Source organism: Lampetra fluviatilis, chromosome 35, assembly GCF_964198595.1.
Source record: "Lampetra fluviatilis chromosome 35, kcLamFluv1.1, whole genome shotgun sequence".
In the NCBI taxonomy this organism is placed as follows: domain Eukaryota; kingdom Metazoa; phylum Chordata; class Hyperoartia; order Petromyzontiformes; family Petromyzontidae; genus Lampetra; species Lampetra fluviatilis.
In genome coordinates, this window is record NC_136309.1 from 2,433,096 (window position 1) to 2,460,969 (window position 27,874).

At 47.4% G+C, this 27,874-nt stretch overlaps 1 protein-coding gene across 4 annotated transcripts; it reads right to left on the bottom strand.

The window, feature by feature from the left end:
* Nucleotides 1-1,633: 1,633 nt before the first annotated feature.
* On the bottom strand, nucleotides 1,634-26,913 carry LOC144944501 (protein FAM234A-like). Of its 4 annotated transcripts, none has more exons than XM_078872691.1 (15): nucleotides 26,844-26,913; nucleotides 22,911-22,930; nucleotides 19,743-20,072; nucleotides 18,616-18,861; nucleotides 17,747-17,866; nucleotides 16,375-16,566; nucleotides 14,321-14,460; nucleotides 13,292-13,439; nucleotides 12,163-12,313; nucleotides 11,680-11,835; nucleotides 10,225-10,306; nucleotides 9,737-9,892; nucleotides 9,123-9,216; nucleotides 4,812-5,052; nucleotides 1,634-4,439 (listed from the first exon to the last, which is right to left on the bottom strand). In XM_078872691.1, the coding sequence occupies exons 1-15, from the start codon at nucleotides 26,894-26,896 to the stop codon at nucleotides 4,421-4,423; spliced, it is 2,148 nt and encodes a 715-aa protein (XP_078728817.1). In that variant the 5' UTR covers nucleotides 26,897-26,913; the 3' UTR covers nucleotides 1,634-4,420. The 4 variants fall into 4 exon arrangements, with proteins under 4 accessions (XP_078728817.1, XP_078728816.1, XP_078728818.1 ...); XM_078872690.1 differs by having other exon boundaries at nucleotides 13,292-13,442; XM_078872692.1 differs by lacking the exon at nucleotides 22,911-22,930 and having other exon boundaries at nucleotides 13,292-13,442; nucleotides 26,844-26,905.
* Nucleotides 26,914-27,874: the final 961 nt, after the last annotated feature.

Consider the following 27,874-nt stretch of genomic DNA (forward strand, 5'->3'; position numbering starts at 1 on the left):
GGCTGCGTAAACTTAGAGACGAACCCGCCAAACACAACTTCTTCGGGTCCCCCAATAGGCGAACACCACGACTCCGTGTACACGTGTGCGAGCACACAGACCATGTAGCCAGTGACTCAACAAAGGGCTTCACGCACACATCACATAGCCATTGCACTGCATGCCAGGGACGCCTCCAAGAAGTCTCGGGACCCTTTTCATGTCCTCCTCGAGACGATTGCTGCCACGGTGTAATGATTAGCACACCGAGGTCACCGGTTCGATCACAAGGCACAGGCAGTTCAAACATTGGGCAAATTTCAAAACCACGGGTCCTCCCAGCTGTATAACATTGGCTCGCCACATCCATTTAAAAACGAATAACTATTTTATTTGACCAGGTAAGGCCCACTGCGCAAAACAGATATTTTTCAGAAGCGACCTGGCTATCACAAGCGCAACGCGGTGGTTTATCGTGTGGAAATGTATAGCAGCCAAATACTCTGAAAGCAGTGGTTCTTGACCTCGGGTGCACGCACGCCCTGTGGGTGCGAGATGCCCTTTCTGAGAACCAAAGGGGGTGAGGCTGCAGTAAAGGTGAAGAACCACCGCTCTAAACGCACGTGACGACGGCGATCCAGTCGATCGGCTGGGCTTGTGCAGTGGGGGAGAGCGGTTAGGTATTGTCGCCTCTCACCAAGGCGTCTGGCCACAGTGAAAAAGTAGACCAACATACCCTTCATGGGGAAAGCTTACTGAGCGCTCTCTCTCTCTCTCGTGAAGGCCCTTCCACTGGCAGTGATGCAAGCAAGCACATTGCATCGCTGCTCCTTTACCGACTTGGGATCTTCGGCTAAACAAATTCCTTCTTAAAGTTTTTTTTTTACAAAGGGTGGCAGGGGGGGTAAAGAAACCAAGGTGACTGGCGGAACCCCCTACCCCGCACACTCACACACACTCACACACGGGAATAAACCAAGACACTTGACACGGGAGGCGGGTTGTCTTGTTACACGTGGATTTACTATTCTCCAAAGTCGTTTTCACCTCATTCAGCGAGCCAGCGTAGCGGCGGCCGTATCACGTGATGATTGGCCGGCCTTTTGCAGACACATGCAGAAGCGCATACACTGTGGTCGCGTCCTCACAATCCTCTGAATATATATAAGAAACCGTCTGAAAGAAATATATATTTAAAATAAATAACGCACATGTAAATAATTCACGCGAACAACTGCTGTGACACTCGTCCGTCAGGCCTTCCCCGACTTGCCGACTCGCATTTGTCTCGGTCTCTTTCACTGCCAAGTCATTCCAAGTTAAATCATGAATTGTCATCTCCATATATCCACGTAAAAAATTAAAATCAACCTTTTTGGGCCTTCCAGGAGCCCCTTCAAAGAGGGCTTGCCGAAAGGCTCAAGAGGCCGGTGAAATAAACGATGTCTGATTTTTGTTTTGACGTGGAGATGCAGAACAGGCGCTTGGGCAAGGTTTCACACCAGATCGTCGCTCATCGGCTCTTGTCGAGCGCGAACACGAGGCAACCTCGATGTGTATGGCCCCTCAAAACGGAGCATCTTGGCCACGTCCAACGCACAGATTCGGGAGCCTTCCGGTTTGCGCGTCGCACTGAGAGCGGGTGCCGAGCAGACAGCAGCGAGGCGCTTTATTTAAAAAATGTACATCATAAATTACGGTAACACTTTTGTGCAAAACCAAAGCTAAATCGCAACTCACTGGCCGCAAAACAAAACAAACCGCAGCAGCATTTCTAGAGCGGTGGACGCAAGACCCCCGAGTAGGACTGGGCGATAACCCGCAGTCGTGAATTCAGCGTTCACCCCCCCCCCCCCCTTCACAGCATTGTGCCGATATGCGACTGCTGTTGACGCACCAATCTCCTCGTACGTTTATGCGGAGAGAATTGCGTGCTGGGGTCAAAGGACCCGACCCTCACCGGGAAAGTCACACGAGTTAAAATCCCGCTTGGTGGGTCAACGCAGCCCGCCCCGTTGGTGACCTTTTGTGGTCGAAGACGCGACGTCGCAAGCCAACAGCCAACATTCTATTTTAAAGCATCCCCCCTCCTCCTCCTCCGCCCCCGTCAATGGCATTTCCACCACGAGCTCAGAGGCTACAATAAGATGAGTGGCAACCAGTGATCATTTGACCGTGGAGAAGATCTGACATTTGACTTGCCGCTCCAGGCAATGCTCCGATATCTGGGCGATATCAAGAGGCAATGCCCTGGCATTGGGGTAAATCGTTGAACCGTGTATCAATAGGTGGTGATGAGGCAACAGCTATGATACGCAGCAGCCCAGTGTGGCTTTACCACAACAAGGCGATTACCTTAACGACGCAACACGACTGCCCAGACACCCGGCTTACTTCGACACATAAACAGGGAGGGGAGGGGGCGCAAGTGCCAGTCCTACTGTGTTCATCGTAAGATCAAAACAGCGCAAATATATCAACCGCAAACCCATAACTACATCTGCTAGTCTCTTTACGGCACGGGTAAAGCCCAGTAAATCCAAAGGGCAGCTGTAAAGGACTTTATGGTGTGTCGAAAGCATTTGGCAGAAACTCAACTTGGATTTTAAAAAATAACTGGGCCCCCAGCCAGAGGAATATTATCGAGAACAAGGCAAGGCCCTAAAACCTTACATGGGACAGGAGCCCGTGGGTGAAGAGTTGGCCTGCCTGTGGATTAATTAGGACAGGGTGGACAGATTTCGTGGGCGTTTAAGAACTCTTGGGCTCACGGATGCAGGCACATGGCAGGTGTGGAGAGAGTCAGTAGACCATGCCAGAGAGCTGAGATCCTTGCCATGGGACTTGGCATCGTAGGTAATCCATACACGGGTCGATTTAGGTTTTACGCAACCTAAGGGCTTTAAGTTTGACGCAAGCTGCAATTTTTACGAGCAAATTATTACTCTTACGTTCTTACCCGGTGTTGTATTAACACGGCATTCTTCTACTGGCCAGATCTGGCCTGCAAAGACTCTTGGGGGTTGCCTGAGGAGTCGTAGCTCGTTGAGAGATATAAAGAGATACGGATGACTGAGATGAAAGATGAAATAGCGATAAAGATGAGATAGAGATGAGACATCTGTAGACAGGAGATAGAGACGGGTGTGAAACAAGAGTTGTGAAACGCGTGGAGATGAGGCACAGCTTAGTAGTCGCATGTTACACACGTTGTGACATGACATCACGTGACATCACGTGACATCATAATGCCTGCGCAGGTGACATGTGACGTGCCGTGGCCCGCCAGCAAATGTTCATCATTCCATTAATGGGGGTCTCAGGAACAGTTATAAGTGTGAATGTAAAGGTGTTGCTGGGTTGTTATCTTAGTTTAATTCATATAGTGCCTTGATTGATGTACATTTAACTTGTGCTAATCGGAGGTGCGGGGGAAGGACAACTAAACACAAAAAGCTGCTTAATATGAACAAATAATTCACTATTTGTACAGCAGAACAGTGCGATGAGATGAGTTGATAATGGTAGTACATGAATACGAGTATGTGTGAAATACACGATGACGAGTGACAATGAGTGGTTGATTACCAGTGAGTGCGCTGAACGGGTAGTGAAGTTGATGATGGGGAAGGCAGAGGGGAAGAGGAGTTTGGGGTAAGCGAATGGAAGAATGAAAAGTGGACAGTGAGGCTGATTGTTTGACGTGCAAGGGGCAGCTTGTCCCAGTGTAAGGGGGCCAGAAACGAGAAAGAATGTTGTGTGTGCGTGCGTGCGTGCGTGTGCGTGTGCATGCACAGCGGCGAGAACATTCGGGGCAGGAGGGCAGTTATGCACTTCAAGTAATATTGGCAAATGCAAGCGTTTTCCCTCCGGGTCAATCCGTCACCGCCCCCCCCCCGCCGCCATCTCGGCGAAGCCAACACGCAGGGTGCGCCACTCGGCGCCACTGACAACGCTTGCACTCTCACAAGGGGCGCTCGTCAAAATCAAAACGAAAAATCAAAATCACCGCCGCCACCCGTATTAGACGTACAGAGCTCACTTTCACCGCACGCAACTGATCTTTGAGACACTGCCAAAAAGTCAGCAAAGAGCGATGCGGTGACCCTGCAGGCGCGATTCTCTATAACATGCGCTCCGAGCCGACCGCAGCTATTGCCCCGCAAGCTTTAACCGAAGCTCTCTGGGAAGACGGGCGAGTTACCGTGCGCCGGTTCAGCGTCGGCCGCACTTATACGTATTCATCATCTCGTTGCTTAAAATCGTTTAATGCTATCCGTGTCCCCCTACCCCCCCCCCCCCACTTTTCACTTTTCACACGAGTTCATGGTTGTCAGGGCGGAGCGGACCGCACGCGTGGGGGGTAACGACGGGACGGCGAGCTGGCGATCGGCAGCTGGGAGACGTCGTCTCGAATATCTTTCGACGTCGTCCATCTCGCTCACATGACATCGTCACCGCTGCAAAGGGCGGAACGAAGGAGAGTCATCGTCGTCAGCATCATCAACGTAACAATCATAATCATTATCACCAGCATTAGCATTATCCCCACCACCAACACTATTGTTATTAGTTTCATCATCAACTTTATCGTTCTCATGTCATCATCACCACAATAATCACATTTGTCATCACCATCAACTTTTATCCTCGTCACAATACGTTTAAATTTCATCATTACCATCGCCTAACTCATCTTCAACATCATTATCATCAACACGATAATTCTCATTATCACTCATCACCATCAGCATCACAACTGGAATGTCACTGGGGACAACTAAAAAGAGATGCGACGCCTCGTGCAGAGTGTCTCGTCCCCCCGGTCTCACCGCACGGCCTGAAACTGGAGAAGGCCAAGCCACTCCTGAAGGCCCTCGCCGCCCTCCGTCCCGGGCTGGCCCCTCATCCCTGGAACCGGCACGGGTTCCGCGTGAGCGGCGAAGGCGTCGCTGAACCGGAAGTGCCGCAGCAACGCGCCAGCGGGATCTCCGTCACCGCCGTCACCACCGCCGCCACTCGGTGCGGACACAAACACGTATCCGATGTCTTTCTCTTTGTCCCACAATGCCGCTGGGTGCCACAGACGTTCCGGAAAATCGCGTCTCTTAATGTGGGATCATGGGAAACGCCGTTATCACGCTGCATCTCGACGTGGAAGTGCACGTCAGGTGAAACGTCGGCCGTCTCGCGGTCAGAATGGCTTCTGCAATCGTAATGCAGAATTTTCCACGCTGCTGCGCATGTACACGTTGGACGTCTTTCGCACCGCACGTAGCCAACTGTGATAATCGGTGGTGCTGTGGCGGACACCTGCGTTGTTATTTATTGTGAAGAGTTTACATCCACGGTTTTGCCCATCCCCATCTAGCCCCCCGGTCTCTCTACGATCTGTGAAGAATAGCCACATTGATAATTGTTTTTTACCCTTCTATCTGGCAACAAAACTGACACCTTTTTTACAAGGAGTCATGTTTGCATAGACCACAATACCTGCAACCATAATGCAAACAAAAAACATGACTCTGATAATATATGCACTGTCCTTGAAGTTGATTGGTCCACACCCGAGACAGCTTTCCTTAGAGCCTAGTCTTCACATGGGTTGGACCAGATGACGCCAAAAGACTGGCAAATGAGGTTCCAATGGAATAGCCACATTGTCCAAAAAATGGCCCATTATACACTTTTTCATTTTAAGGCAGTGTTATTGACGAATGAGCAGAGTTATTTATTTTTTTACTATTATCTTGCGTCAGCCTCAAGGGCGCATTACACTTTATTATTGCGTTCAAACTTTTTTCTCTCCAAAATATCAATATTATTATTACTTAGGACTTTGCCTAAATGTGTCACCTTAGTGCCACGTGAAAATTATCACCCCTGCAACATGTGACCTACAGACGAACTCTGTCATTGCTTTATCGTGGTCATAATCGTCGTTGGTAATTGTTGATTAATTCACAAGACAGTAAACCGCTGGCTTGGTACAGCACATTTCAGCACTGTAAATGATTATGCGGTAAAGGTGAACACCAGAATTAAAATCCATTTTCACTTCCAGATGCAAAACAAATGTATGCACTTACATTTTAAGCATGCGCTATATAGAGACGCCAAATGATTATAACCGCGGTAGTTAAACTACATTCCTCTCTGCCCACCAGCCTTTGAACTGGGTGTGCATGTCTATCGTGGACACGCCACGGTGGCGAGATGTTAACTATCTTGCCTGGTATACATGAGGTCGTGGGTTCGATCCCGACCCTTGCGCCTGTATATTTGGAGTTTGCGTGTTCTCTCCGTGTTCGCGTGGATTTTCCCTCCACATTTAGAAACCTGCATTTCGAGTATTTGGCTGTTAAAAATGTCCTCAGCCACTTTGTTGAGCTATCATTTGTGGCCACATCGCTCCTGAAAAAGAGCAAAATAGCTCATTGGGCATTACCTGGTAAATAAATAGTTTAACAGTTTACCAAACTGCACATGCGTGAACTGTGCACTGTCAAGGTGCACGCCACAAATGAACCACAATACCTTGCTGGTCTCGTCAAGGAGCATAAACCATCACGCGAACCCTGGTCATCCTCGCAGTAGCAGCTTTTGGCTAACCATAAAACAAAGACGGTCACTGCATTCAGATGCGCTTCTGCAGCCGTTGGAACGCTTTTCCTTCTGATATTAGGAAGCCACTGGAGCTGTGCACTTTTAAATATCGATTGAAAACTCTTTTCTTTAAAACTGATTTTGGTGTTTAGTTTGTTGTCTTTCCCCCACATCTCCAATTAGCACAGTTCGCTACGTGTGAAAGAAGTTCAACATACATTCATACATACAAGGTTATGCGATGATATGGAAGACAGGAAGAGCCAGACTGTGGGAGGAAAGTGAACTGTTGCAGACAATGGATATCCATTGTAATTTATACTGGTAGGAACCTCCTGGTTACACCAGCCCACAGGGGGTTATTGTGTCAGTCCGCCGTGTAGGGAGTGGGTGGGGGGGAGGGAGGGGCTGGGTGGGCAGGGGAGGGTAGGGAGGGGCTGGGTGGGGAGGGAGGGAGGTGGGGAGGGGCTGGGTGGGGAGGGTGGGGCTGGGTGGGGGGTGGGAGGGGTGGGGCTGGGTTTGGAGGGGCTGGTCACCCCGTGGTGCCCTTAAAAAAACTCAACGTTTAACCTACTCACGCCGGCTTGTGCCCGCCCTCACAGTCGGGCATATTTGCGGAATACACCACGCCGCCGTTGACCCTGGCCATTGACCGAGCAACCCAACGTTCCTACCAGCTCCCTCCGCAGGAATGTGTTATGCGTACATTAACCCCCTACACCCACCCTGGCCTTCACACCTGATTAGCTCACAAGTAACAACATCATATGTATCCCTCGATTTAATACCGAAGCAGGAGGATTTCTCCACAACTCTGGCTGTCGCCTGATGATGCTAGTTGTAATTACGGGCGAAATGTCGTACTCGAATTGTAAATGATGTGGGTTTACTCTCCAACACACCGGTGTGCTGTACTAGTAACGAATTGCCATGTTTTGTTTTCCGTGACAAACCTTACTAATTGCCTGTGTCGGGTGGTGGTGGGTTTAACGACACGTTTATATTTGCGCGATCTAACAAGAAAAACCTCCGATGGATAATATTGGTCGTGAAAGCTTACTCTGTGTTAAACTGTTGCAGAAAAATCTAAGCGTTCTTTATCTTCCCCCCAGTCTAACGTCTATGGAACAAGAAGAGTCGCCAAAAACACAGCGTGGATCGAAGCAATAACGCGAGGACTTTTTTTATGAGACCATGTTAACATTTAATAATGAATTAATTCACCAACGTGGGGGCGGGGGGGTGGTGCGTAGGTTGCAGCGCTGCCAGATTAAAGCACGTCAACCGTGTTGTCGTAGTGATTATAGTGCAAGCACTACAGGTTACATAACGGCTGCCACAAGTGATCCAGTGTAGGCTTCAGGCGTGAAAAAAGGCAAGCCAGCGTACGTCGAAGCAAAGTGCACCTTCCCATTTTCCCATTTTGCTCGGTGGCTACGAGGTTGTTTGAACAGTTTGCAGTGTTGTAGCTGAGGCATGGTGCAACGTCAGAATAATAACTATGATTACTATTTACACACCCTGTTCAAGCCACTGCTGGATGAAGGCCTCCCCCGTGTCATGTCCACCAAAGTGGTTGTTTGACCATACTTCACCACAATGCTATGCGCGGGTATATGAAGGTGGGGGGGCAGGGAACAATTGGTTCAGACACCACTGATGTTATCAGCGGCCGGGAATTGATAAAACTCAGGTTGCTGGGTTCATAGTGCAGTGCGCTATTCACTACACCACCGCTCTACCACCGAACGATGTATGAGGGTGAAAATTGTGTAACATGAGATTGAAATAATACTAACGTCAGAAACAGGTTAAAATAACTTGGATGGCTAGAGGACATATTGCGTTCGGCTGTTGTCAGCATTGTTCCGAGATTGGAGGCTGCAGTTGGGAAATGTGAGGACACATTGAACACGCGGTGTTCGAGTTCCGCCCTCTGGTGGCTTGAATCTGATTATTTCCGCTTGCTCATTTCGTCTGACGGTGTTGCCGACGCTTCAACTCGTAACGATGCGCAGATTCGTCAATCGCAATCGGTTCCTCCACTCGTGACACGTGCATTGAAATCATACGCATGAACATCAGTTATTTACAATTCATGTAATTATATACCTAAATACATTCAGGACCTACCACCAAATCACTCGGACCGGCATGGTCAGGGGTCGGCAAACTGCAACTCCAGAGCCGCACGCGGCTCTTCAAGGACTGCTGCCTCGTATTCAGCACGTAGTGCGTTGCGGCTCTTGAAATGTAGCGTTTTTTTACCGAATTGTTATTTTGGTTGCCGAGAACAGAGCACGATAAAGTATGGTCAAGTAACCCCCGTGATCCGCACGGCATGGGAAAGCCGTCACCCGGGAGAGGACTGACCAGAGGGCTGTATGTGTGCGCTCAGACCAACAGACCGAACGAATCCATATAAACGAGACGGTAAAAATTCGATAAAAATGGAATCGATTTTTTTATCGCATTGTGACGATTCATTGAATCACTGCGGAGGGTGGGAGAGGAGGGATGGGGGTTAGGGTACGTACTGGCGTGCTGTTCCACGGGCCCCGACGAGTTGGCGAGGGGAATGAGCAGGTGAGCTTTCTCCTCGTGCAGCAGGTAGAGCTGGTGGACAGCGCTCTGTGCGGCCGGACAAAAAACAAAAAAAAGAGACGTTGAATCAATGAATTTGCGATGGATGCTATGTCGGTTAAATCTAATCGGTTGTTCCTGTGCTTTTTATGCGTGCGTATACGTTTGTGCGTGCACGTGTGTCTGTGTGCGCGTCTACGTGTCGTGGGGAGCGGTAGTGTAGCGGTTAGCGCGCTGTGCTACGAACCCGGCGACCCGAGTTCGTTTCCCGCTCACGGCCAACACCAGTGATGATTATCTGAACCGGTCCTGGGCCTCCCCTAGGTCGACTCAGCCTCAAATGAGGACCTGGTGCAGTGTGTAAACATCGCCACTGGAGAGGCAAAGGCGGTCGGGCGTGGTGCTGGCCACCCACCCCCTCGTGTTCCGTTCTGGCCTTCATAGGTGCTCGCTAACAGCACTTGCCCCTACAGTCTGTTAAGGCTATACGGGGGATCTTTGCCTTTGCACGTGTCTGTGCGTGCACGTGTGTTTGTGCGTGCATCTGTGCATGCGTGCGAGTGCTCGCCGCGGAGTCAGCCGGCGCCCCGCGGCCCCAGAAGGCAAAGGCGTCGCGGCCACCGCCGACCACGGAGAGCACGGACACCCCCGCAGCGCGGTTCCCGCTTGCTCCCAACGCAGCCGTCCACAGTGCAGAGCCCGACAAACCGTCCAGCACGGACACCTAGGACACGAGCCACGCGGGACGGATGCATGCATGGGCGCACGCACGCAGGCACGCAAGCGTGCCGTCGGGCACACGCGAGGACGGACTCGTGAGACGGACGCACGGGCAGCGATAAGGACGAACGGTCGGGTACATAAATAGGAGCGCGGACAGGCGTACGAACCGATGCGCAGACAGCGCTGACGAACGCACAACGGTAAGACCGCACCTGCGATTAGCACGGTTGGCTATGTACAATGCGAAAGACATTCAATATACATACAGAAAATATAAAACACACAACCTATAAACTACGTGCATCTATTTTGCTTCCTGGGTTCACTGCTCACCTGCATGAGGCCTTGGCCCAACTCGTGTTCCACCAGGATATCCGGGATACTGTCGTTGTTGAAGAATCCGTACACTGGCAGACTAAAGAGAAATAGCATTTTCAAAAAAAAACACCCATTCATGCCGTCTTCGTCAAAGAATAACTGGCGATAAAACTGCACCTCCGATTAACACGGTTGGTCTACGTACGGTGCGAAAGAAGTTCAACATATGTACATAAATCTACGTACTATATTTAATATCCTTAAAGAAAAGGCACACCAGCCCACCTCTGTCCTATCATTATGCACCCGATTCAAGAGCCGAATGGCTCACAGGGCTATACCTAATAAATGAAAATGAACTTGAAATGAACTTGAAAATGTTAGAATAACCTTCGTTGTGCAAGACATCCCATTAAACCAAGGCCTGCTAAGGAGATCACTGGTCAAACTTGGCCCGGAGGGTGTTCACTCCTTCTCATCTGACGTCCTGACTTTCTGCAATTCTCTCTGCTGCCATATCACCCACAAAATCTGCTCCAGAAGCTTCCTTTTCTCCTCTGGTTGCGATTAAATGTTCACCTCAACGGTCATCTACGTTGTGATAATTCATACTGTACTAACCCCGGTGAATTTCGAAATCACACTTGCCATCTTCGAGCGTCGCCACGAACTCACCCCTGAAAACTACTATGTGTGTTTAGTTTGTTGTCCTCCCCCCGCACCTCCGATTAGCGCATTTGGCTATGAACGTTGCAAAAGAAGTTCAACATACATACATACAACATCTACCCTCTCAAAAAACTTTACTCCCCTCCACGCATGTTACGCTCCACAGCAACACATTCTACCAGTCTACCTTCGTTTCCCACGATCAAATAATTACACCCACTGTTTCTGTAAGCGTCTAAAGATGCGGTTGCATTTAGACGGAACTACAAATCCACATTGTATGAATGGCAATGATTTTTTTTTTTAGAAAGCGCCCTATGCGTCAGGACATCTCCATACCTGTGAAACCCCTTATCAGTGCCCTACCTTATTACAGACCAATTCAGACCTTATTGGTCACCCCGTGCCCCTTCATTGATCATTCCACAAAGACTCACAAGGGAAAAATACAAACAGACAATTTTTTTGCCCGAATTGAAATGGCTGTACACCGTATGGACCTGAAAACCGTATGGGTTGACAGCTATGCATCTCAGAGCGTTCTACAACGCACCTCATCTCAACACATTTGAAAGAGGGCACTCCCAGTCTAGCAGCTGACAGCCTGTGGGCACAAGGTGGCTTGGCACCTGGCCTGCAAACGGGCATTAGTCTTCCAGTAGGGGGGTGACAATTGCAATGTATGATCCTAGTTGAGTAGTCTGCGGGTAATTTGGAATTCTAGTTATGGTCTGAGCAGACGAGGGGGGGGTAGGGGGTGGAAGGGGGCGGTGTGCGAGAGTGGCACGCCGGTGTGGGCACCTGAGCAGCCGAGACACGGAGACCTCCCACAGCGTCTCCAGGCCGGAGGCGTTGAGCAGCCGGACGTTCCCAGCCGCGGCGACGAGCAGGGCCGGGTGTCCGTGCCACGCCCCCACCGGGATTGGCACCACGGCCTCTATCGGACCCAAACTGGAACTGGTCCGATCCATACACAGGGGACGGCGAGCAACAACAGGATATACACCCGTGTGGGTGACCCGATAAATGGACCCACGATCACTGGCAGGCAATACTATGGTTACTGTTCCCACAAACTTCAGTTGTTGATTTATCCACCCAACCTTGTTGACGACTGTATACCAGACTGATTGTTTAGTCTCATCCATGCTGTGCTCAGCCACCACGCTGCACTTCACAACAACTCTCACTCCACCACTCGGCCGGCCTGCTTAACAATTTGAGCCTGAGCCCAGCGACAGCGGGAAGAAGAAGAAAGAAGAAGAAAAGAATGAGTGAGGGTACCGATGCACCAGCACGATGCCGGTCAGGTTGTCGGCCATGCCAGCCCACGCAGCGGCGTGCGTTCGCAGGGTGGGGGCCACGGTGGAGCGCGAGGCCGTGCTGACGGCGCGCAGGTAAATGTTCGCCAGGGACAGCGCCTGCACCTCCCAACCTGGGCATCGCGGCACGTTCGGGAGGCATGAAGATAAATTGTCACGGTCGTGTCGTCATCGCCACCAATCATAGTCACCGATCTTTGTTTTTGTTTCAGATTGCTTTGCTTCATTACTTTGTTTTTGTAATTTTGGCACCAAGGTGATGAGATGTTAACTACCTCGCCTGATATACGGGAGGCCATGGGTTTGACCCTGACGCCTGTATATTTGGCGTTTGCGTGTTCTCCCCATAGCTCGCCGTGGTCGCGTGGATTTTCCTCCGGGTCCTCCGGTTTTTCCCTCTGCATTTATAATCAACACGCGTTTAAAGAATTTGGCTACTATAAATGTCCACATGATAAGCCACTTTCGTTGAGCTATCAGGTCGCTCAGTGGGCCTTACCTGGTAAAATACAAAAATCTTTATAGTTTATTAGTTTTAACTTGGTGACCCAGCTCACTCTTGCAAATGATTTCTCACTGGGTAAACCAAATAAACATTATCAATATCATCTTCAGCAGTAGCAATACTATTATGGTCAGTAGCAATAGCAGCACTATGAACATCCGCAGTGCTAAGAGCATTATCAATGACGACATTAAAAGCAATCCGAATCACCACCAAGATTGTTGTCAGCAGCAACAATATGATTAACGCTACCTCAAGAATGACCATAATCAACATCATGAGTAGTAGTGGCATCATCACCTGAATTATAAATATATATATATATCACAGCCCTTCCAACCAATGTTCAATGAAGGCCTCGCCACATCGCATCAATCAAGGTGATCGTTTGACCATACTTCACCACGCTGGTCATTGCGTGTTGGTAAAGAACGCGTGTGTGACCAGGTTCCGGTTCAGATATCACTCGCCACCAATTTTAGCCGTGGCCAGGAATCAAACTCAGGTTGCCTGGTTCGTCATGCATCGCGCGAACCACTGACCCGCCACTGGGATACCAACTCTGCACAGTTGGGTAGTACCGTACCGGACGCGATGAGCACGAACGCGTCTCCATGCGCCGTGAAGAGTAGCCGCAGGGGGAGTGGCTTCTCTCCCGGGGCGATGGCGTTATGTGACACGGCCGAACCAATCGGCTTCCCCGACGAGCCGGACAGGAGCAGGAAGGAACCATTCTGCTGGCAAGAGATTTGCAGTACCCTGTCAACCCGTTGCTGGATGATGGCCTTCCCCATGCCATGTTGGTTAAAGAGGTTTTCTAACAATACTTTACCACCCTGGTCCGTGTGGGTTGTTGAAGGTGGGTAATATTGATATGCATGTCAGGAAGCAGAGTAAATAGATAATGTTGTCTTGCTCCCTGCTGCCCACCATACATTATATATAAATGAACGGGATAAAATAAATATTACAAGCACAATTTTACTTCGTGTAAGCACAACAATGAACTTCAACAGAGGAATAGTTATTTCTCTGAAGTACGATTAAGAAACTGATGAATAGTGAAACAACACTTAAAGGATCACACAGATGGGTTATGAACCCACTTGCTGTACCACCTCCTGGCCACTTCTCAAGCCACTTCGAAAGCACAGCAGGTTAGGAGTATCAAAGCTCACGACGATCTGTGTGTGATCCACCAACCCTCGGCACTGGATTACAGACGTGACTCATTTTTGAATTCTCTCTCGTCCCGTCCATTACAAGGTCGCACGCAAACGCCGGTAATCCTAGCAGCGGCGTTTGGCTGGCCATCGGACAAAGACGGTCACTGCATCGCGCCTTTTCAGATGCACTTCTGCAGCCGTCTGGAATGCTCTTCCTTCTGATATTAGGAAGCCACTGGAGCTATGCACTTTTACATAATCTAGATTGAAAACTCGTTTCTTTAAAACTGCTTTTAGTGTTTTTTTTGTCGTCCTTTCCCCGCACCTCCGATTGGTACGGTTGGCTACGTGTGGTGCGAACAAATTTCAACATGCATACAACACACACAAGACATCACCACCACTAAGGGAAGGCTTTTCTCGAGAGGTGCATTTCTGGAGTGTCATACCGATGAGGTCACAGAGGGCGCGACCCAGAAGAGGAGATCAGGGGTCGTGTCCCCATCGAGGTCACCGACCTCGAGGGGAGGAGTCAGCACCCGGGCGGCTTCGTCCTCCGCCCCCGTCCATGCCTCCCAGATGTCCTTGCCTGCGAATGCAGCACAGGGCCCAGCATTAGAGCTGGGGACTCATCAATTTAACAAAGTGCCAAGGCAGCCACACAAGCCGGTTCGGGGGTGTTTCCTAGAACTCCTTGAATTCTCAATACTTTTTAGTCTCGTGCCTCGTTCCCATGACCAGTGTGAAGTGTGTCGGCTCGGCGCTGGAACGAGGCCATGTTTCTGTTGCGCGTCGTCGCTTTGGGATGTTCTGTGTTCATATTTTGTTTGTTGCGGTTGCACCCGACTTAAGAGCCGCATGGCTCACAGGGCTATACCTAACAAATGAAACTTGAAAGAGGCAGCACAGTTCCAGTTAAGACACCGGAACCAGGCTCCGAGGGTGACTTCTGTAAACTAATGGGGCCTTTTACCTGGGCCAATACCAGAAGCAGTCGCTCATTGTGACCTCCCGGCCACGTTGTTAAACACATACAATGGAAATGTTAAAAATTAAAACGAATCGATTTTAGTAAACAAAAATATTGTTTAACCTAAACCATTCATGGATATGGCAAACTCTTCTCGACTCCTACTGCCTAGCCCTGGAGACTTTGGATTCCGATCGTGTTTTTTTTTTATTGTTCACAATTGTAACTTTCTGACCCCGCCACCCACTGGACATCGGTGAAAAGGAGCTTCATGGCTCATCGGATTTCTCCAAGTTAAATAGAAAGTTCAGATTCTGATTTACGACAGCGAGTGATGGGAGAGAGCGAAACAAAGGGGGTGGGAGGAACACAGTGGGATTGGAAGAGTCATGTGACACGCGGCACCTTGGGGCTCACCAAGTGATGGAAAGGCGGCCCAGGAGGGAGGTGCTAACGTTCCTCAAACTGTTTCTGGGCCGGTTCCCAGCGTCCATGGAAACGGGTCATTAATTTGGCTCCCCGAGTCCTGAGTTAATTTGCCCATTGGGGATTGTTCAAACGTTATACCCATTTCAGAACGTACGCTATGGAATAAAGATTGTGGACACATGTCACCTGAAGAAGCTAGTTGTAATTACTGGCAAAACGTCGTACGTTCCGTTTTACATGACAACCCTTACTAGTTGGCTGTGTCGGGTGGTGGCGGATTTAACGACACATTTATATATCTACGCGATCTAACCCAAAAAACCTCTATTATGGGTTATACATGTGTGCTTTTTAAAAGCAATGATACGTTGGTAAAACTCGATTTTTCGAGAATAAGCACTTTGAAATGCTGTTGTTGGAGCGGGGGGGGGGTGATGGATTGAAGAAGCAGATACTGTGTGTGCACTTTTTAAGCTCGTGACAATGTGTAACAATACAATAATTTGGCCGCGAGTCTTCAGTTCTAAGAAGCCTTCATGGCTTGGCTTAATCGGATCACGGTGATCGCTGGCTCACATTATCATCCTTGCAAATTTATATTCTTGCATGCAGAAATAATTTAAAATAAAAAAGTGATTTACCTAAGAATCACCCATTCGGGTCTCATGGCACTTTTTTAAATAGGGTCCTATGTTGGGTTGGCGGCCACTCACTTGGGTTTAGTTTATTGTGTTTCAGCAGGTGAGAAGTCAAGAGACCATCAAGATGAGTCTCATTTGCAAGAGCGAGCTTGGCCACCAATATGACAACAGCAATAGTGTAAAAACAATAACGCAAATAGAAACCGGCGTGGAAACAACTTCCTCACAAAGTAATCGAAAACAGTACACAAACACAAATCATTATAGATATCCCATTATGAAAGTTAACTCGGGAAAAATAACTTAAACAAAAACATTCATGGTAAAAACAAGTTGTGTAAACGTCAAAAACGGACTTAAGATTATTGCATGACCATCAGGACCAACATTGTGGTTTTAACTTTCCGTGTTTACATCGCCAACCCGGACAGATAAGCCCGAGTAAGATGCGAGCATCACGTACCGTTATCCGCGACGATGCGACGCAGCGGCCCGATTTCTCCCGACAGCAGGCAGCGCCCTTTCTCCGCCTTGGAGCCGCCGTGTTTCCCGTCACAGCGCAAGGAGCTGGGCCTCCCGCGCAGCGGGCGGCGCCACAGCCGGGCCCCGTCCACGCCTGACAGCGCCATCACCTCCATGCACCCGGAGGCAAACCCTGCGGGCCCCACAGTGGGAAAAAATTCCGCGCTCAGGGATGCTGCCGTGGTGCAATGGTGAGCACAGGTGAATTGACGGTGCAAGTTCCTTAAACTCTAGTTGTTTTTATTTTACCAGGAAAGGCCCACTGTATAGCTCTTTTTCAGAAGCGACCTGGCTATCACAAATTATAGCTGAACGAATGTGGCTTATCATCATATGGAAATTTATTACAGCCAAATACTCTAAAAACACGTTGATTCTAAATGTGGAGGGAAAAACCAGAGGACCCGGAGAAAAATCCACGCGACCACGGGGAGAACATGCAAACTCAAAATAAACAGGCATCAGGGTCGGGATCGAACCCATGACCTCCTGCATACCAGGCGAGGGAGTTAACATCTCGCCACAGTGGCGCCCACTGTCCACCCAGCAGTACAAATGGATACATCAAGGTTAGATTATCGGCAGTTCGTGTGCGGTGGGGTAAAGTGTGGTGACTCGCACCTCTTCTAAGACGACTGGTCATTGTGGAAAAGTCAGCCAAAAAACCCTTTTGGAAGAGTTTTTTGGCGTGAGCAGATAATTGCAAGGCTGCACATTTATCTCTTTTAATTTCTCACCAAACTTTTCTGGGTTTCTGGCAAATTGAGTAGGCACATGACTCGCAGCAATAGCGAGAGATATACTGGATGCGGTGTGCCGGATGCGGAAATATTTTTCAGGTTGCTGACCCAAGCAGACCCGGTTGGTAGATGAACCCCCGGAATTTTTAAAGCAAAGCACAAACCCAAAAGAAACAAACGGCTCTTATCTTGTGCTACACACTTAGGCTAGGTGTGTCCTGGGGCTGTTAGTGTGAAAATAAGTATCTAATTAGTCAGTCAGGTGCTCCGTCATAGCACTGGAGTCAGGTAAAACGTTGCACCTAAGTTGCATACATTGCATATTAAATGAGTCCACGACACACCATTGAATGCGTGTGTAAGAAGCTAAAAAAAAACGTTTTAATCAATAATTCATTAAAACGCATTGGGTGATGGCGCAGTGATAATGGCACGTGCTTGACAGTCTCTTCCTCATTAACATGGCGTCCAATCCCACGTGTCCACGCGAGTGAGTTTGTGTAGCTATGAGACGCCAGACGTTTTTTTTTTAGTGAGGTTGGGTCTTGGCATGCCGTGGGCCCGGGTCCTCACCGGCTTTGGCGCAGCGTGCTGCAGCGTCACCGCTGTCGTTGAGGGTGCGGTACAGGACGATCACGTCCGGGGTGGGGTCCTTGTTGACGCGCAGCATGGCTACCGCGATGGTGGACTCCGCTGCACGGGTGAGACAGAGAGACCACCGTGAGCACAGTCGCTGGCGATCCTGGGCCGAGCCCGTTAGCTCGCCGCATGTGAGAACACGAGTGCCATCGAGCGTAGACGAAAGTTGGGAGTCATCGAGAGAAGGGAATTAATGCATCACACGCCATCAAATTGATTAATTGTCCGGATTTGGGGGGGTCACAATTCAATTAAAAAATTAATGATTTTTGGCATTGTTTTCACCGCCTCGTTCATTCCATTAGCCTAAAAGCTTTGCATATAAAGCGCAATTAATGTGCTTCGATGTTCATCGATCACATGATTGTATGCAGGTATCGTGCGCAAGGGCATCCATTTTAATCGTCACAGTTTACCCGAACATGAGATGGCAGTGCACCGTTTCACATGCCCTGCTATAGAAGTGATCGTCATATTGCAATGCAATGGAAAACGTTAGAGTCTTCAGGACTGGATGTTTCATACGTAAAGGACAAAAAAGACTAATTATTTTTTTCGTGCCATCACTGGCGACCAGACCAAGAGACTTTCAACTTCAGCGCCTTGTTGAACGACGGTGTGACTTAAACCCAAACCTGTACCCGTGCCCAGAATCTCATCAGTATCAGCTCCGAGTCTCCGACATGACCACTGTGATCCTCCCAAGCCACCCGGCCACCTCCACATCTTAAATTGCAACTTCCGTTTCACCGGCGACAGCTCCTCCAAACGTCAAAACAAAACCCGTCACCGTCGATGCCTACCATGTGCCGGCAGCGCGACCTCCCAGGCAGCGCGTGGGGGCATCACAACGGGGCACGGGATGAAGAAGGCGAAGACGAGCACTGACAGGACGCAGACGAAGAGCGCCACGATGAAGGCGGCCGTGCGCATGCGGCCACTCCGGCTCTCGTTCCGCGCCGGGCCCTTTCCGTCGGCGGTGCCGCGTGCGCTCTCCGCGTCGCCCCTCGTCGCGCCGCTCTGCTGCTGGCGCGGATTCTGCAAATCGCCTGCGCAACGCGGTGACGCGTTGAGCGGGGGTGATGACCGTGTAGAGGTGATGCAAGTGGCCGGCGCTTCTGGACGTAACAAGCTAACGGTTGCTGTAATGTCGGATAGAACACGATGTAATATAGCCGTTTGAAGCTTAATTATTATTTTATTATCTCCCTTCTACGTGACTTTACCGAAAGAACCAAGAAGATGAATCCCTGCAGTCACGAAAGCTTTAAATCGAAATTTAACAAAAGGACTTTATATGATCAGTTATAATAACCGCTGTCACACTGTAGTGTAAGTTTAACGTGTGGGAGTGATGTTGCTATGCTCGTTTCAGACTGGAACCTATAACTGCTTTTTGTGTTTAGTTTGTTGTACTTCCCCCGCACCACCGATTAGCACGGTTGGCTACGTACAGTAAGAAACAAGTTCAACAAACAAACACACAGAACACACAGCCGAGGTACGTAGCTACAAGAGCTGTTTGCATTATTCTAGTTTGTAATCTCCAACTAAAATTTCAATAATTCTAATTGTCCACCCCCTCTATTCTTGAGTTTTTGTTGGTGCTCATGCACCCCTGCTCATGCAGTCCTTCAACTTTTAAAATTATATTTTCATTGTGGTGCCCCATAAATTAGAGCCCCCTAATCAAACCACTGCAGGATAAAGGCCTCCCCACGCCGTGTCAATCACGGGGATTATTTGACCACACCTCACAACCCAGTTCAGTGGTGGTTTGTGAAGGGGGCATCGACAACCGGTGCAGATATCACTCGCCACCGATGTTAGCCGTGGCCAGGAAACTAACTTAGGTCGCCGGTTTCATAGCGCGATGCACTCACAACCACACCACCCCCCGCCACCCGCCACCCCACGAACGCGGTCTCACCAGGGCCATTGGCATCCGCCTCGTCGCTGCGGAGGGGGCGCAGTTCCACGTTGCTTGCGTTGTCGAGCGCCGGTCCCTTGGCGGCGGCGGCATCATTATCCTTGGCACTGGCCGCCTGAGTTTGCAGCGGCTGCTGGTTGTTGTTGAAGGTGTCCATGGCTCGCGGAACCGCGCTGCCGTTGGTCTTGCTGTTGCCGCGCGGCTGCTTGGCGGCGCCCTCGATCCTCTCGTCTTGGTCCTCCTCCTCCTCGTCTTCCTCCTCGTCCCCGCTCTCCTGGCTGTCCACCTGGGCCAGAGGGTCGTACTCACCGGAACCGCGTCCCTGCTTACCTAAGACGGACAAACGCCACAACTTGGACGGATACGGCAGCGGTGACGGGAGAGCGCAGGTTTTAATCAGTGCACGGATCAAAGTGTGGTAAGATTAACTCCCCACGGACCGACGTGGGCTGGGAAAGCCTTCACCAGATCAAACCATGAGCGCATTTGGTATTCGCAAAGTTTCTATAGCAGTACAAGGCTATCATGAAGGCGTTGTGTTTTCACAGACGAGTATAGTCTGCAGTAGTTTTCATCCAGCAGGAAAATTGACTAAGAGCTATAAATGATCACTTTAATTATTTTAGCGTTAACATACGAGCATTGATCGGCAATGCCCATAATAAAGGACTGTGTAGACTATAGAGATACAAAGGTATCCATAGTAAAGGTTATGTTATCAAATTGCAAACTTGCAGAATCAACTTGTAATAATCATTCCAATGTACACAATGTTCATAAAGCGTGAAACAAAAAAGCAATGTGATTTTAAAAGTATGTGTAAAGATGAAGTTGTGAATAACAATAAAGCATAATTATACCAGCGCAGCACGATAACCGTTACGTGAAAATTAACGTAAAGTTTTGAACTTTGAGCATTAGAAAAGTTGAGGGAATTGACAAAAAAATTTCATAAATCATGATTTCAATCAAAGTAAAAAAAAAGCGTTGCGTATAATTCCAATGTGCAACTTAAACGATCTGAACCAACAATTGGACGAAAAAACGTAATGTTTTCACCCTCAAGGAAACGGAGCGTTAAATCGAAAAAAAATCGGCTGATGATTGACCGATTTGGAACACGATGCCGTTGATGCGTAACAAATTAACAGGTCGCGTGCAGCGAGGGGTTGAAAGTTGAAAAGGACGACGTCAGGTCCCCTTCCGTGTAACCGACACCAGCCGGCAAGCTGCTTACTAACGCAGCGGCAAGGTTTGCACTAAATCCTTCAAAAGAGGACACATGATTCGGCTATACTGCGTTTGCAGTGCTGCACAAACAACAGCAACAACAAACTCAACACGCTCGTCAATAACACCGTGGCCTGAAAAAAGGAAGTACATATAATAGACGATGTTTTGGGCGATAGCCCATCTCTTTCACACCATATGGAAAGGTTAGAGAGGTACAGGGATGTGCAATGTACCTCTCTACATGCTATAAAGAAGTGCCATTGCCCACAAACGTCAACTTTTATGTAATTATTATCTTTAAGTCGGTGTTTTTGACGACGTGTTGAGCAAAGAGGACATCACTGTGCTACGGTGCCGAAATGAATAATCTTCCTGATCTGGATGTATGCCTGCCCCCGGGGGCACAGTAAGCTGCAGGCTTGGCTCACGACTGAAACGGCTGCGAGTTCAAATTCCACTCGGGGGTAGATTTAGCTGTCGGCAAACACCGGATTGTGGTTCCAAGTTGGTGAAGGTGATTCTACATTGTAGGGATTATTATTTGGATGTGTTTGGGCGATTTCTTTACCTTTCTTGCACTTTGCACAACTGTCATGATTTAGTACTGTTTGTTGTTGTAATGTTTCTTATCTGCCCCTACTGGACATCTGTAAAAAAAAACAGCTTCATAGTTCATCGTATTCCTCCTCCAGTGTCAATAAGTATACTGATTCTGATAAGTCAACTGCGACTGAATTTACACCAAGCCAGTCATTATTTTTACGAGATCTGGAAAAACGATGGCCTCAAATGACCTTAGCCTGGATATGAACCCTCTCAATCATCAATATTTATTTTTTACCCAGGAAAGCCTCATTGAGGCTTTTCAAGCAAGAAGCAGGAGTCGGCTCCCGAGTTTTGAAAGCAAAGCTGTGAACCGTTAGGGGTTAGTCTAAATTTACACAGCTGCGTAAGAAATGCAGCGGGCGTGAAAGTGGCAAGCACCATTAGACTGGGTTAAGGACACAACCCAAAAGGCAGATAGCAGCTCTTAAACCAGAAATACGTCCATAGGCTGTGTGTTTCTATGCCGTCCAACATGAGTTTGAAGCTTCATTCACGAAAAATAAAGACTTTAAAGATCAGGTCAGGTATTACTTTTTTGTGCACCAGTGACAGAGCACTACGCTATCGTGTCTCACCCTAATTTTATTTTCGCCTTTTTCGCTCTGCATTAAGGGTAAGGTTCGTCACTTGTATGCCCAGCATCGTACTTGCTCCGGCAGTGCATATACTAATGTCAAGGATTTAGTCAAATAAATCACAGTGAAGTTTAATGCGATTGCTTTATTGCGTAGAAGTCAGCGAGCGACCAGGCTGAGAACATCAACTCAATTTACGTGAAATCCCAATTCAATCACAGGCGGCTGCCTAGATACCCAGCACTCCTGAGCTCTGCACGACTGGGGCCACCTCACCTAACCGTGATAATTAAGTCTCTTTTCTCATGAATGAGGCATCAAATGGTAGTAGGCAACACGATCCACACACAGCCTACGTAGACATCGATACCAGAGCAGTTCGTTGGGCTGCGTCCTCCGTTAGAGTGAAGCAGCGATAGAACAGAGATGAGGTTCATCTTCTTGGTTCTTTCGATAAAGTCACGTAGAAGGAAAATAATAAAATAATAAACATAAAACGTAATTAAATAATTCTCACGACGTTTCGGCCACAACGCAAGCAGCCGTCTTCTCCACCTGAAGACGGCTGCTTGCGTTGTGGCCGAAACGTCGTGAGAATTATTTTATGTTTATTATTTTATTATTTTCCTTCTACGTGACTTTACAGAAAAAACCAAGAAAATTAATCCCTGCAGTCACGAAAGCTTTAAATCGAGAGATGTTTATTATTTCAGTGTATTTAGTCTGCAGGATGGAGAAGCTGGTGGTTACATACTGACAGCCGATGTTCTCAACCTGCAAAAGCACACATTGGACAACAAAGGTTAAACTGCAATGGGATAATTCTACCAAGTAGGCCACGTCAAAAAGTAAAGGTGTGGTGGACCCTGGCTAAACACATTTACTGGCCAAACCTGGGGCCAGAGGTGGCAGTAGCACATTACTGTGGTGGGAATCACTTAGCCAGGGACTGAAAAATAGATGACACTACGCCAAGAGCATGTTAGGTCATGTGCAGTTATGTCAATGTGACGCTTAATCTCCAGTGGCCTATCTGCCTATATCTCTGGCACCGTGCCAATTCTAATTTCAGAGTCTGCATAGTGTTAGCTGCCTATGACAACAAACACTGTGTAATAAAAACGTTTTTTTGTTCCTGGGCAGTAAGTGTTATTTCCTAATTGTTTATGCCTCAAAAGTACAGAAAATGGCTATTATTCCCCACAAACTTTGCTTTTGTGACCAGGACAGTGATATTTTGAAATGTACCTATTTCCAATGAGAAAACGTGGTGTGCATTCGTGTCATTCCTTGACGTAAAGTCCTGGTCACAAGAGCAAAGTTTGTGGGGAATATCCATTTTCTATACTTTTGAGGCATAAGCAATTAGGAAATAACACTTACTATCCAGGAACAAATATCGTGTTACATAGTGAAATAAAACCGAATGTGCACAATCTCATCAGATCTTGGAAGCTAAGCAGAGTTCATCTTGGGTAGTGCTTGGACGGGCGACCACCATGCACAAACATGTGGTTATAAGCTGCTTCGGGACTCTGCATTGTTGTACTCTACTTCTATAACCCCACATAAACGCCCCCTGCGTTCAAACACCCGCACCCACCTCAATACGGCATGAGGGGACCCTCATCCGGCAGTAAATTGACAAAAGTAGCCGTACATATGCATTGCTAGGTATTTCAAATAAAAAATGGAATGGCAGCCAAGGTGGGAGGGACATGCATGCGATGCCTTGAAAGATTCAACAAAGAGTGGCACAGCGGCATGAAGTTGAGTGAGGTTATAAGATCGCAAGGACGAATACCCATGATTAAGCTGGCAACACACGACGCATTGAATTGTGGGTTTTTTTATCGTATACGTTGTAATGGGTTCACATGAACCGCCACATTCACCGCAATGCTAAAATAACCCATTCTTAAACCGCAACAAATGTTACACCCTAAATGTTGAAGATGCATGAAGGAATCCTGTCATTCGCAGCAACCCACGACCTTTGGGATTGAGGTCCTTCATCCAGCAGTGGACTGAACATAGTTTACAGTGCAAAAACATCACATCGTTTCATATAGTCCAAGTACAGGATAAACGTAAAAAACGGAATACAAGATTGATGTTAATGTATGTATGTTGAACTTCTTTCGCACCATACGCAGCCAACCATGCTAATCGCAGGTGCTCTAGGACAACTAAACACAAAAAGCAATTCTAAAGAAATTAGTTTTAAATTTAGATTTAAAAGGACATAGCTCAAGTGGCTTCCTAATATCGGAAGGAAGAGCGTTCCAGACAGCCGCAGAAGCGCATCCGAAAGCGCCACGTGATGCGGTGACCGTCTCTGTTCGACGGCTGAGCCAAAAGCCGCTGCTGCGAGGATGAGCGGAGTTCGCAAGATGATGGTTTGTGCTCCTTGACGATATCAGCAAGGTATTGTAATGATGGTTGTAGTGCACCTTAGTCCAGTGTTTCTCAAGCCAAGTCCTTGCAACTATGATACAGCTTTCTGTGATTATGTGCAAGGTGCAGAGGTTTAACTTGCATATGAACAGAAAAAGAATGGGAATAACAGGGGCGATTCGCTAGGAGTAAAGAAAGACTCCCTCAGGTGCGATTTCAAGGGTCATTGCCTGAAACGTTGCAAATTATATATTTTTCCTTTAAAGGCTACAGTGTTATTGGCGAATTTGTTGAGTTTTTTGTTGTTGTTGCCCAAGCTCGGGTGTTTGTATCAAGGCCGTAATTATAATATCTATCGGAGGGAACACATACTCTCCAATATTCAAATACGCTCAAAATGTCCCCCCCAATATATTGCTATAAAATAAATTTCTGTTGATACGATTGTGGTTATGGTTGTACTTTATTAATCCCTAATCTCTGCCATTACAAACAATGAAACAAGAAAATGTACAAAAGAAAAAACAGAGCAATAAATACAATACACTATTAGACATTATTGTAAAAAATAAATAAAAATAAATCCTATGTGTTAACGAATTGTTTAATATTTTAAGCAGGAAATGGCAGGAAATGAGTTTTCAAATTTAGATTTTTTTCTGGGGGGGGGGGACCCCAAAACCCTGGAAGATTTGGTCCCCCCCAATGTTGACTCCATGGCTACGGCCTTGCTTCAAATCTCATCGGATTCATCCATGACAAATAAAGATTCCGATTCTAATTCTGTTGGTGGATCGCCCAGAAAACAAGTGCTGGGAATGCCAAAATGTCTGGGCTGCTGGTAACCAGAAGGTGGCAGTACAGCAAGCTGGTTGTTGACTGTCCTGCGTGGATGTTTTTGTGTTATTTTATAGATCTACTCGTATGGAGATTTGTCAAATATTTTTTGACACACAGGGTTTTGCTGAAAATGAGTGTTGACGGTGAAGCTTTCCTTTACACATTGATTTGTAATTTTTTTCCACCGCACTGTTAAGTGATTCTCTGTATCTTCTTGGTTATTTCGGTAAAGTGACGTAGAAGGGAAATAATAAAATAATAAAACATAATCTAAATTAAATTCCGTAATGTTTTATTTTTATTATTTCCCTTCTACGCGACTTTACCGAAAGAACCAAGAAGATGAATCCCTGCAGTCACGAAAGCTTTAAATCGAAATGATTCTCTGTATCTTACTCATCCACAGTCTAAATAATGTAGTCGTATGCCGTTATCTCGTGTGTCCATCACGTTCATTGTGTGGCGATGTCAAAACACGTTCGATTATCCATAAAGCACCTTCATATTCTGACGGTTGTATACATATACACACATGTAAGGTAAAAAACATGCTGATGATTAATTTACAAAGGAGGCAATTGAGTAATGCCTGAATGAACTCGGTGAAAATCGACGGCCCAACCCGTCACGCACTCATTGAAATTCACCGCAGCGTTTCACATCGCACAAAATAACAGAGATTTAAATGAATTACGTACGTTAAATGTACTTACGAACAATTAAAGAATGTTGACAATCGTACCCAGCAGCGGTTACGACCACGTAACGTAAAAGATGAACACTTATGTTGCGTCGCGAGATATAAGTCATGCAAAAATGTATACATGTATGACCTACGTTTGGGGAATTCTCGCCTTTAGTCACGAACACACGCGTATGATAATAACACTACTGTACTGTTAATTCCGAATTAAATATTTAAGCGTCAAAACGGAATCACAGATTTGTGCTGGTTGAGTCCTGGTGTCGATATAAATGGCACAACGGCGAACTGTGATTCATCATAAACGTATGACTGCGATTAGCATTGGATGAAGCTGCCTTTTTGGCGAATAGTAACATTTTAAAACATTTCCCATCACATTTATAAATGTGTTTTAACACAACGGAGGGCGTGATTTGCGGCACCCAAACGAATCGAAGTTTAACGATTCAATAAAACCGAATCGATTTCCTCAACCTACGTCGGCTTACACGGCATTCGAATCGTGCGCAAAATCGTAAACAGGAATCGAACCGTCGATTCTCACATCCACTTAATTTGTTGAATCTAACGCAGCCTCGGTCGCTCGCGGTTGGAAACCGGGGGAGGGATCGTGGACCAATTAACAAACAGGCCCCGCCGCCGCCAAACAAATTGCGGCGCTTCGCCGGTAAATCCGACCGACTGCGAGCGGGGGGAGGAGGCGAAACGTCGCCAAAAGGGCCACGCGAAGCCGCGCTCACTTACCCGGAAGCTTCAGTGCCCTGCTCAACGCAGCGGCCATTTTGGGACGAGCGCATTGGACGCTACCATCGGGTGCGGCCAGGGGGGGGGTGGGGCGAGGATGAAATAAATTATCATAATTACTGCAAACAACTTAGTACTGTTAGGTTTTTTCGGTAAAGTCACGAAGGTAAAAAATAAATAATAAAAATAAATTTTAAAAATATTAGAACAAATAATAGAACGTGACTTTACCGAAAAAATCTAAGAGTATGAATCCTTGCAGTCACGAAAGCTTCAAATCTAGAATTAAAACAACTTAAGTGTTGTTAACGATATAAAGTATAATTTAGATGTAAAGCTTTCGTTCTTGGTTCTTTCGATAAAGTCACGTAGAAGGGAAATAATAAAATACTAAAAATAAACCAATAAAATAATACAAATAAAACAATAAAATGAAATTCTCACGACGTTTCGGCCACAACACAAGCAGCCGTCCTCAGGTGAAGAAACAGAGATGTCATTAGGACGCTGTCATTCCGACAGACATATAAGCGTGATATCTGTCTGCTTATATGTCTGTTTATAGTTTTCTGGTTAGATTTGTGTTGCTATTTCATTTATACCTGATGATGATTGCTTGTGTTGCAATCGAAACGTCGTATGCTATTATTTATTTTATTATTTTATCTTTATACGTGACTTTACCGAAAGAACCAAAGAGTAATTCCTGCAGTCACGAAAGCTCCAAATTAAGATTATCTAAGACCTTGTTTCAGTAGCTTTCTCTCTCTCTCACCTGAAGACGGTCGCTTGTGTTGCGATCGAAACGTCGTGATCTATTAATGTTCCATCTACGTGACGTTAACCAAAATATCCAAAGAGTATGGATAAAATGTTAGTTTAACACTTTTTTTGAATGTCACTTTTTTAATTCTACAGAGCAGTGATCTTCATCGCCAGGCCCCTGGTGGCCTTCAGTGCGGTCCCCAACAATACACAAGTAGTGAAAACACCACCCCATCATCATCATCGTGCTGCTGACGTGTGGTAGC